Source organism: Suncus etruscus, chromosome 4 (assembly GCF_024139225.1).
Source record: "Suncus etruscus isolate mSunEtr1 chromosome 4, mSunEtr1.pri.cur, whole genome shotgun sequence".
Lineage (NCBI taxonomy): Eukaryota > Metazoa > Chordata > Mammalia > Eulipotyphla > Soricidae > Suncus > Suncus etruscus.
In genome coordinates this window covers 19175538-19186918 of record NC_064851.1, presented here as the reverse complement: position 1 = coordinate 19186918, position 11381 = coordinate 19175538, and the positions used below count along the sequence as shown (strand labels likewise).

Genomic DNA, 11381 nt, shown 5'->3' with positions numbered 1-11381 from the left:
CAAGAAAGAAAGAAAAATAAAGAAAGAGAGAAGGAAGGAAGGAAGGAAGGAAAGAAAGAAAGAAAGAAAGAAAGAAAGAAGGAAAGAAAAAAAGAAAGAAAGAAAGAAAGAAAAAAGAAGAAAGAAAGGTAAGAAAGAAAGAAGAAAGAAAGAAAGAAAGAGAAAGAAGAAAGAAAGAAAAGAAGGAGGAAGGAAGGAAGGAAGGAAGGAAGAAGAAAGAGAAAGAAAGAAAGAAGAAAGAGAAGAGAGAAAGAAAAAGAAAAAAGAAAGAAAGAAAGAGAAAAGAAAAAAAAAAAAAGAAGAAAAGAGAGAAGAAGAAAGAAAGAAAGAAAGAAAGAAAGAAAGAAGAAAAGAAAGAAAGAAGAAAGAAAGAAGAAAGAAAGAGAGAGAGAGAGAGAAAGAAAGAAAGAAAGAAAGAAAGGAAGAAAGAAAGAAAGAAAAAGAAAGAAAGAAAGAAGAAAGAAAAGAAAGAAAGAAAGAAAGAAAGAAGAAGAAAGAAAGAAAGAAAGAAGAAAAGAAAGAGTAAGAAAGAAAAGAAAAGAAGGAAGGAAGGAAGGAAGGAAGGAAGGAAAAAAACTGAGTTTGAGAGGGTTGTAGGCAACTTGTCCAAAGCATTGGAATTGAGAGGTGAGCACACCAGAGTTTGCACCCAGACTACACAGCCCTGAACCCCATGTTACTGATGTCCACGATGCTCACTTGGTTGTGGGCACTTCCCTGGCATGGCCTGCCATTGTGGGGTGAGGCTGATTCCCTCCCCCAATACAGGCACCACCTCAAGGCCAAGGCGTTGGCAAAGGGGTCAGTTTCCCTTCCCTATGAAAGGAAAACTAAAGATGCAGGAGCACAGAGGCCCAAGGGTGCTCTGAAGTCTCCCAGCAAATCAGGCAAAACGCGGGTGTGCCTAAATTAACTGGAACCTTCTGGGTGAAATACAGGGTCCATGAGTTCAGTATATGCTGGGAGGGGGTGTGGCACTGGGCACTCCATGGTCTGGCTGAGTGTGCTAGAAATAAGAGAACCTTCAGAGACTCACAGCCCTATTCCTGCACATGGGAGAAAGTGAGGCCTGTAGGGTCAGAAAAACAGGATGCTTCCCTTCATCCCCAATCAGGTCTCAGGTCAAGAGTCACCTGTTACACCCCAGTCATGCTGGTCCCTGAGATGGAGAGGAGGGAGCAGGATAGCACCCAGGAGGGAGCTTCTGGCTCACGTGATTGTCCATAGCAGAGCTCATAGGGAGACAATTGGGCAGAGAGCAGGTGGGTCATTAATGAAGACAAAGACCTGTTCCTGAAGCTGGAGAGATAGCATGGAGGTAAGGTGTTTGCGTTGCATGCAGAAGGTCAGTGTTTCAAATCCCGGCATCCCATATGGTCCCCCAAGCCTGCCAGGAGGGATTTCTGAGTGTAGAGTCAGGAGTAACCCCTGAACGCTGCCAGGTGAGACCCAAAAACTAACTAACTAACTAACTAAATAAATAAATAAATAAAAAATAGACATGCCCCTGGAGCTTCCTCCAGCCCTGGAGCTGCTCCACCTGGGGCCTGCAGCCAGCACAGGTGGCTCATTTCCCTGAGTGCACGCCCGACTGGCATTGCCGGGCACATCGACCTCCGGCCTCAGTCAAATGCTCCTGCCCTGAGCCGGAGTTGGAACCCTCCCCTTACACTCACCAAACCACAAATCCCCCTGTATCTCAGGGAAATGAAGACACATTCCAGCCTCTGTGCACACAGGGATACTCCATGGCAAACATGCAAAGAGGCTTTGAGTTGTAGGGGAAGGGCAGTGGGCTCTCAAGTGCCACCAGCCTATCTGGAGCCATGGGCACAGAAAGGTGAGATGAGGATAAAGGCACCAGGTGGGGGAAGGCAGGGTGACCCTGAAAGGGAGCAGCTGAGAGTCAGGACAGGATAGAACAAGTAGTGAGAAGCATGGACCGTATCAGGGTTTGAATCTTGGTCCTCATAACCCTGGGCCTGTTATTTCCCCCCTCCCCGGCTTCCATGGCTTTCTGGTGGGTGAGGCAGCTGGCAGATCTCAGTACAGCAACACTCAGGCACCATGAGCAAATCATTGTCTCTGTTCAAGAATGCTGTGTGATTGTTTCCAACTATCATTGTCATAGTGGTTCCTTCTCTACCCTAACCACACTTCCCCGCTATTTGTGGCAAGCTTCCTACTGAAGACTGGTCCTTCTAGCCCTCATCTCTAGTGTCTCTGGATAGTATCACCATCCTATATATTTTTACATATCCCACAAATGAGTGTGATCATTCTGTCTGTCCCTCTCCCTCTAACTCATTTCAACTTAGTGTATCCATCCATGTATAAGCACATTTCATGACTTTATTTTTCCTAAGAGCTGCATGATACTCCTTCAGTAATACTGCAAACCACAATACCTAAAAGGAAAGAGAGAGAGAGAGAGAGAGAGAAGAGAGAGAGAGGAGAGAGAGAGAGAGAGAGAGAGAGAGAGAGAGAGAGAGAGAGAGAGAGAGAGAGAAATGCCCTAGGTAGGCAGGGGAGAGGATAGGAGGGAAGGGAATCTGGGGATATTAGTGGCAGGAAATATGCACTGATGAAGGGATGGGTGTTGGGTATTGCTATCATTGCATGAATGAAAATCATGAACAACTTTGTAATCACGGTGATTCAGTTAAAATTATTGAGTTAGGGGCCAGAGAGATAGCACATCGGTAGGTTGTTTGCCTTGCACGCAGCCAATCCAGGACTGATGGTGGTTTGAATCTCAGCATCCCATATGGTCCCCTGTGCTTGCCAGGAGTGATTTCTGAGCACAGAGCCAGGAGTGACCCCTGAGCACTGTCAAGTGTGACCCAAAAACCAAAAAATAAATTTTCTAAAAAGCTAACAAACTGGGCCCAGAGAGATAGCACAGCGGTGTTTGCCTTGCAAGCAGCCGATCCAGGACCAAAGGTGGTTGGTTCGAATCCCGGTGACCCATATGGTCCCCCGTGCCTGCCAGGAGCTATTTCTGAGCAGACAGCCAGGAGTAACCCCTGAGCAATGCCGGGTGTGGCCCAAAAACAAATAAAAACAAACAAACAAAAAAGCTAACAAACAAAAAAAACCTTAAAAAATTAAATTATTGATTTAAAATTATAATTTAAAACAATTAAAAAATACTTGAGCCCCAACTCCATAAGGCAATCACCACCCTCTCCTTCTGTGGAATGGTCACTGTGAGCCACCTCTGGGCCTGCCCTGTCTCACTTCGGGAGGGAGACTGTGTATCCTATAGCTGACTAACAGCTTGTGACACTAGTCACTAACAGGGATAGACTGGACATTCACTTCTTCCCTTCACAAGCCTACAGGTCATGTTGGGCTTGAATAAGACAGTGTGAGGTGCTTCTATCAGTTCACAGGCATCACCATTCCTCACTGTCTCCATCCTCGTGGCCAGCAGGGAGTTATGACACTATGTGGTAGAGTTACATGCAGTAGAAATCTGGGAGAGGGAGGCTAGAGAAATATCAGCAGTTGTACTGGCCATTCGCCTTGCATGTAGCTGATTCCAAGTTCCAATTCCCCAACCATCCCATAAGGTCCCCCGAGACCTGCCAGGAAGAATTTCTGACACGAGAGCCAGGAATAACCAAGTACTGCTGGGTATGTCCCCAAAACAAAACAAAAATTAAGAATAGTCTGGGTGGGGAGGAGGGAGACTTGGGACATTGGTGATGGGAATGTTGCACTGGTGATGGGTGGTGTTCTTTACATGACTGAAATCCAAACACAATCATGTATGTAATCAAGGTGTTTAAATAAATAAAAAAAAAAAGAATAGTCTGGGAACTTAGACAGACCTGTGTTTTTCCAGAAATGTCATATCCTGAGCTAGTCCCGTCACTCTCGACACACCATTGCAGTATGGACTTCATGGGTATCATAATGCAGGTCAGACAGGAAGTCGTGTGTCTGCAGACATTTCAGGTAGCAGGCAGTTCCTCTGCAGTGGAACCCACCAGTCCCAGACCCCCTGGTGTATAGGAGTTGGGGAAGCTGCTCTTGGTCCTCTACTGACTCCCTCACTGACTGCAGGAGACACCATAGTGGCAGAGGGGACTCGGTGCTCTTCCAGCCCATTGAGTTCAATGCTAATCCCCACCCAAAAAAAACTTCCCAGAAACATCCAAGATAATGCAAAATATTCAGGAACTCTAGGGGTTAATGCACCTAACTGCACAGTGAGGTCTACAAGTTTTCAGCACCACAACGTACCCTGAGCACTGCTGGGCATGGACCTAGAGCCCCCCAACATTGCTGGGTGGCCTGGGTGTAATCCAGTACTTCAAGCAACATGGATCCTTTGGCCATGCACTGAACCATCAGCCTGGTTGGCCAAAAACTGCTGGTGCCGAAGATAGCATGGAGGTGGTGCATTTGCCTTGCATGCAGAAGGATGGTGGTTCAAATCCCGGCATCCCATATAGTCCCCCAAGCCTGTCAGGAGTGATTTCTAAGCGTAAAGCCAGGAGTAACCCCTGAGCACTGCCGGGTGTGACACCCCCCCCAAAAAAAAAAAAACTGCTGGTGGGCAGTAGAATCTCCAGAACTCCTCTTGAGAGCTCCCCAACTTAAAATAAATGACACAGAAATTCAGGCATCTCTCAGCCACAACACTGGTTGTTGCAATCAAGGGCAAATAATCTTTGACTCATTAATGGTATCTGTCATTGTTCTAAGCATTTATTACAAATGAACTCATTCCATTCTCATGCTCATCTCCTGTGTGTTATCATCCCCTAATAACTATATAACATAATAACTAGTAATTAATGTCATTACTAGTAATTGTGGAGTTGTACAATAATAATTCTTAGGATAATTAATAATCATCGCCATCATCCTACAGAGGAAGAGGCAGAATACCAATCCTGCTGGGCAGGATTCTGAACCCAGCCTGAGGGGTTCGCATCCCCACCGCCTGTGGCATAGATTCGAGGCCCCCAACCTCAACCCTCCCTGCCCGCTCCACACAGAGGCACCAACCACACACACACGTGGCAATACCACCAGACCAGTGTTGGGTTAAGTCAGTGTTTTATTGGGTGGCACTGGGTACCTGCTGTGTAGAACCAACAGAGGTGGGGTTAGCTCTAACACCCCACACTGCCAAGGCCCAGAGGAACCAGCATAGAACCGGGAATAGAGTCTTGCCGGGATGGCACTGACAGCACCTGTCACAGTGGCATGTGGGAAACTTATCCTGGTCCTATGCAGGCTGTCCTTGAGAAGGGTCCAGCACATCCAGAAACCTTCTCAGGTGACCCCCCAAAAGATCCCCTAAGCACCAGCCAGGGAGGTTCTGATCACTAGCTGGCTGGTCCACACAAAACCTGACTTCCAGACCACAGAGAGAAGTTCTAGAAGCTACCCCAGGCTTAAGGCAGGCCAAGACACAAAGCTTGCTCTCATGGCTGGGAGGAGGGACAATGTATGCCCCCAACTCGTTCCAGCTGCCACAGGAAACTCCAGGCCAGCAGAGACTTTAGTTTTCTCCCACAATGGGGCTGGCGAAGCTCAGGGGAAACAAAGGGCAGCCTGAAACACAGACTCTGCCCAAGCAGAAGGAGCCCATATCTAGCACCCAGTGGGCAGCCTTAGGAGCCCCAACCTCCTGGGGCTCCCATGGGGACCGCATGGGGACCATGTGGCCTTGCATAGACACAGGCATCTGAAGGCACGTAAATGGTGAAGGCATGGGCTCTGGTCCAGTATTGTTTAGGCAACAGATAGAGTGAGGTCAGTGGGCAAACCGGCGAGGCAAGGCAGGCTGAAGGCACTGCATGCCCCAAGAGAAAAGAGGGACTGGGGCCAGAGCCACTGTGCAGGTGGGGTGGGGGGTGGGTCAGAAGCCTGTACTTCCCCCCAGTCACCAGGGAAGGTCATGGAGAAAAAGGCAAGTAGACCTTAGTGGGAGAATGGGGAATGTGCTTCACCTCCTAGGTGAGAATGCAGGGGGATACACGGGTTTCCCAGCACCTTGGGGGTTACCCAATCCCCTAGGGGTGGGATGAGCCAGGGAGAGGGTGGGGCAAGGTCAGGCTCAGGGTGTCCCATGGGGCAGTTGGTGTTGGACTCCTGTAGGCTCATCTTCAGGGAGATTGCAAGGAGGGCACCACGATGTCCAGACAGCCATCACTGCATGTAGGAGTAGCGCCAGTCTCCCAGAGGCTGGTGGGTCTCCTTGATGACCTGGGGTGACGTCCACCCGCAGGACATAGAGGGGGGGTCCCCCTGGCTTGTCGTTGGTTTCCTGTAGGAAAGACACCTCTGTGTCTGTGGCCAAGATACCATGGGAAGGGGTGCATGGAGAATGAGGAAAAAACCACCTACATCAGGGCCCATGGGCTGTGTGCATGGCAGGACACACACTTCTGCCCAGGCAAGGGGTGTCTGAGGACAGTGGGAGCCATGTGACCGAGTCACTAGGCAGCTGGAACCTCTGGCAAATTCTGCCCCTCTCTGAGCCCATTTCCCCACCTATACTAACGAAGGGTCAAGGGCTGCAGATGGAGCTCAGAGGGCTGAGCACACACCCTGCCTCTACACGCAGCAGCCCACCGGCTCTGCTGAGTGTAGCCCATAAACAAGGGGTGCGTGCTGGGCCCCAAGTCACAGCTGTGCCTCTTCTCAGCCATGTGGCCTGAGCTAATCCCCCAATCCCTGCTGAGACTGCGGGAAGGCCTCAAGATAGCACATTTGCAGGATTCAGCACTCACTCGATGGCGCCATTCCCATTACCCTTAACAGGCCCCAAGATGCAGGAACTAGGAGGCTCTTTCCCTCACCAGAAGCTCGGGCACCCCCAAAGGGCTGCTGGCCCACCACTGAGCCAGTGGACTTGTCGTTAATGTAGAAGTTCCCGGCGGCATGCCTCAGCATCTTTGTGGCCTCCTGGATGATAGTCCTGCAGGGAGGACAAGGGAAAGTGACCTGCCAGCTCCCCTGCTGGCCTGGTCCATGCTGGTCATGTCAGAGGGGCAGCAGGTTGAACCTGAACCTGGCACAGGTGAGCTTCTGAGCCTCAGCCCCTTCCTCTGGGGATATGGGGTGGGGGGACTGAATAGGAGGAATCCGGCCAGCCTACACCTGAACGAGAGCCCCATTGCCCCTCAGGTTCCAATGCCACCTGCACCCTCTAGTGCTATGGAGGAAGGGAAAAAGCAAAGCCTCTAGCTAGCATTTTCCTGCCCACTGCACAAGGCCACGGCCTCACCAGCAGGGAGTCAACAGATCTGGGGATGCTCAAAGCACCGATTTCTCAGTTTCTCCAACACAGGGGTCCAGGTTCTGCACAATCAAAGGAGGGGGTAATGGCCTGCACTTGGGTAAGGACTGCCTGCTGCTACTGTGAGGGAAGCTTATTCAGCAGAGGGGAGCTAAGGTGTCACGACCCAGGGAGAGTGGGTCCAGTAAGGACAAGGCAAAGGGTGGAGAGAGCGGCCTCTCACTTATCCTGGGCAAACACTGCCCCCGTGAGGCCATAGCTGGTGGTGCTGTCAACCAGCTGCAGGGTTTCCTTGTACTTCTCGTCTGGGTAGACATACACGGTCAGCACTGGCCCAAAGATTTCCTGCGAGAGAAGTGGTTGCCATCAGCCCTTAGTAGGACCGGTGTCCCGAGCTCCTACCATCCCAACCCGGAAAGTCAGGGCACAACTCTCAGAACAGGAAGGCTCTGGCAGCAAGGGCTCCAGGATTAGTCTGCAGCACCTCTGCCTTCTGCCATGGATGTGGGCTAGGGCCTTGGGAAAGTGCCCTGACCCTTGGACTTCCTGTTTCTCCTCTATTAAATGGTTCTCCCTCACCTTAATCATGCACTCAGCCCACAGTTGAGTGTCACCATGAGCTTTTGATGGGGAAAGTGAGGGGTCTGAGGAGAGGACATCAAAGGACTGGAGTGTCTGTTTTGCATGTCCCCAGTACCACTAGAAACTCCAAGCCCTGAGCTGGAAAAAGCCCACTGAGTGTAGCCAGTTGAAGCCTCAAATTAAAAGTAAAACAGGGGCCAGAGAGATAGCATGGAGGTAAGGCGTTTGCCTTTCATGCAGAAGGTCATCGGTTCGAATCCTGGCATCCCATATGGTCCCCTGTGCCTGCCAGGAGCAATTTCTGAGCATGGAGCCAGGGGTAACCCCTGAGCACTGGCAGGTGTGTGACCTAAAAACCACACACACACACACACACACACACACACACACAAAGTAAAACAAAATGGGGGTGAGGGGGCAATGACAATGATTGTGGGTCAGCAGGGTCAGGTCGGGCTGAAGTGGGAGCTGAGATCAGGAGCTCTGGCTGGGCTGGCTCTCACTAGGTGGGTCTCCTCACCTGTACAGAGGTTAGAGTGACCCCTCCCAATGCCCCCAGAAGGAAATATCCCCTGTGCATGGCCCGAGATGCCTGCTCTGACCTCCTTCATGATGGGCTCCTGAGGGTCCTTGCTCTCGACGATGCACGGCTCCACAAAGTAGCCCACAGAGTCATCGCACTTGCCCCCGGCCAGGATGCTGAGGCTGGGTGAGGAGCGGGCATGTTCCAGCCACTTCTTGATGCGTCCGAATGACTGGGGAAGCCCAAGAAGGGGTCAGCAGGATTGTGTGGCCTATCCAGCGGTAACCCCCTTCATATCTCCCAGAAGGCCCAAAATCTGAAATAGGGGGAACTGGGGGGATCCTGAAGACTAGACCAGAATCTGCCTGGACCATATCAGACAAGGGCAGGCGTGTGTGTGTGTGTGTGTGTGTGTGTGTGTGTGTGTGTGTGTGTGTGTGTGTGTGTGTATGCAATCAAATAAGTATAAACATAACATACTAAAACATGCATACAGGTGAGCTCGGCTATGTGTGTGCCTGTGGAATATATATGCACATATTGAGATATGTATGGCCATGTGAGGGAGGGCCTGCAAACGTCACATGCCGTGGGCCAGACAGACAGGAGGTGGAGACAGACAAACAGGATAGAGAGACAGGGGAGAGAATGACAGAGAAAGAGGGAGAGAAACAGAAAGATAAACTCAAGCCGGTGAGGTGGCACTAGAGGTAAGGTGTCTAGACACCTTGCAAACACTAGCCAAGGAAGGACCGCGGTTCAATCCCCTGGCGTCCCTTATGGTCCCCCCAAGCCAGGGGCAATTTCTTAGCGCTTAGCCAGGAGTAACCCCTGAGCATCAAACGGATGTGGCCCGAAAAGAAAGGAAGGAAGGAAGGAAGGAAGGAAGGAAGGAAGGAAGGAAGGAAGGAAGGAAGGAAGGAAGGAAGGAAGGAAGGAAGGAAGGAAGGAAGGAAGGAAGGAAGGAAGGAAGGAAGGAAGGAAGGAAGGAAGGAAGGAGAGAGAGAGAGAAGAGAGAGAGAGAGAAAGAAAGAAAGAAAGAAAGAAAGAAAGAAAGAAAGAAAGAAAGAAAGAAAGAAAGAAAGAAAGAAAGAAAGAAAGAAAGAAAAGATAAACTCAAGACAGAGAGGAAAAAAAGACAACAGAGAAGGAGAGACAGAGAGAGATAGAAAGACGGAGGGGAAAGAGACAGAGAGAAAGGCAAGCGAGAGAACAGCAGAGAGAGACAGAGGGGGAGAGAGAATGACAGAGACAGACACAAAAAGAGAGAGACAGAGACCAGGCAGGGCTGGCTCCCCTCTTCTCCCTCTTGCAGCAATTCCGGGCCCAGCCCCAGGAACGTTCCGAACTCTGCCCATACCTTGGCATCGATCACTGCGGAGAAGAAAGTTCCAAAATCCTCTGCAGGCTGGATGTGGGGAGGAAGGGGAGGAGAGAGACAGGGAAGACAGAGTGAGCCCCCTCCCTCCCCACGCACCCACCCAGCCCAGCTCGGCACCAGGCACCGCACACACAGGCCTGCAATCCCATCAGCCCCCTGCTGGGCCGCGGTGGGGAAGCGGGAGCCACTCACGTCGCCCACTTTGATCCTGCTGTGCTCCTCCAGCAGCCGCCCTTTGATCTGGGGCCACAGCGAGCTGGGCACGTAGAGGCGGGAGCAGGCCGAGCACTTCTGGCCACCGTACTCGAAGGCTGAGCGCAGCGTCCCGCTCACCACGCTGTCCACGTCGGCCGAGGTGTGCACAAAATGGAAGTTCTTCCCGCCACACTCTGTGGGACCCGGGGGAGCATGCATGACTTGGGGTGTAGGCAAAAAAAAAAAAAACCCACTCCCCGCCAGCCCAGCCCCAAATTGGAGGCTCTGCCCTAGGCTCAGCCTTCAGTCCTCAGCAACATCAGGCTGATGTCTCACTCCACTAAAGAGGAATCAGGCCTGATTTCGTGGAGTTAGCATCAGAAATACCCCATGCTACAGACACAGAAGGGGTGTCTGGTGTGAAAGCAGAGGAAGAAATAGAATCAAAACCCCCAAGAGCCTGGAAAAACGACATCCCAGTTTCCTTAGGGAGAGAGGCCCTGACCTCCCATTTAGGGAGACCACTAGTGAGGGAGCAGACAATATCCAGCCGATGAGCCCGCTCTGTCTGCTGAACCCTCCTAAGTGTCTCCCTTGAGTACTTCCATTTCAAAGTCAAGGAGACTGGGGGCCGGAGAGATAGCATGGAGGTAAGGCGTTTGCCTTTCATGCAGGAGGTCATCGGTTCGAATCCCGGCGTCCCATATGGTCCCCCGTGCCTGCCAGGAGTAATTTCTGAGCCTGGAGCCAGAAATAACCCCTGAGCACTGCCGGGTATGACCCAAAAACCACAAAAAAAACAAAAAAACAAAGTCAAGGAGACTGAGGCAGAGATAAAGCTTAAGGTTGGGAAGTGCCAGCATTGAGTCCTTCAGGAAGATGGCAGCACCCCAAAAAACCTTGTAGAAAGACTGAACAGGGCATGATGCAGGGCCAAGAGCAACACGCATGAGAGCTGCCTTCCCAACAATGCTCAAAACTCCCATCAGGGGGATGTGGGTAAGGCATTTGCCTTGCATGCAGCTAACCTGGGTTTGATCCCCAGCATCCTATATGGTTCCCACGCCTGCTAGGAGCAATTTCAGAGTGCAGAGACAGAAGTAACCCCTGAGTGCTGCTGGGTGTGGCTCAAAATTAATACCCCCCCCAAATACCAAAACCAACAACACAAACACCTCCCATCAGTCCAGGAGCCAATCTCCCCACACATACACACACTTACCCTACATCACCCTGGGAGCAATACTGGGACCCTCCATTGCAGTTCTGCTCTGCATGTACTATGGACATCCCTAATCCCTCACAGCCCTCCCTCTTAGGTTGAGACACTTTCCCAAAGTGTATTCTAGAAAACTCTGGGTTCAAGGGGGCTCTAGAAATCTGGGTGCTCTGGCCCTGAGAGTTTGAGAAACACATGTCACTTCTGGCTCGATCTG

At 51.0% G+C, this 11381-nt stretch overlaps 2 protein-coding genes across 2 annotated transcripts in view; one reads left to right on the top strand and one right to left on the bottom strand.

Moving 5' to 3' along the window:
* HTR6 (5-hydroxytryptamine receptor 6) overlaps positions 1–11381 on the top strand; it is a 742605-nt gene that overhangs the window by 29245 nt on the left and 701979 nt on the right. The window lies entirely within an intron of this gene.
* Positions 6151–11381, bottom strand: part of ALDH4A1 (aldehyde dehydrogenase 4 family member A1) — a 29110-nt gene continuing 23879 nt past the window's right edge. Inside the window, 7 exon segments of the mRNA XM_049772161.1 lie at positions 6151–6243; positions 6245–6289; positions 6805–6943; positions 7488–7609; positions 8449–8601; positions 9730–9777; positions 9943–10139. Of these exon segments, the coding sequence (XP_049628118.1) occupies positions 6172–6243; positions 6245–6289; positions 6805–6943; positions 7488–7609; positions 8449–8601; positions 9730–9777; positions 9943–10139 (776 nt within the window). The 3' untranslated portion in view covers positions 6151–6171.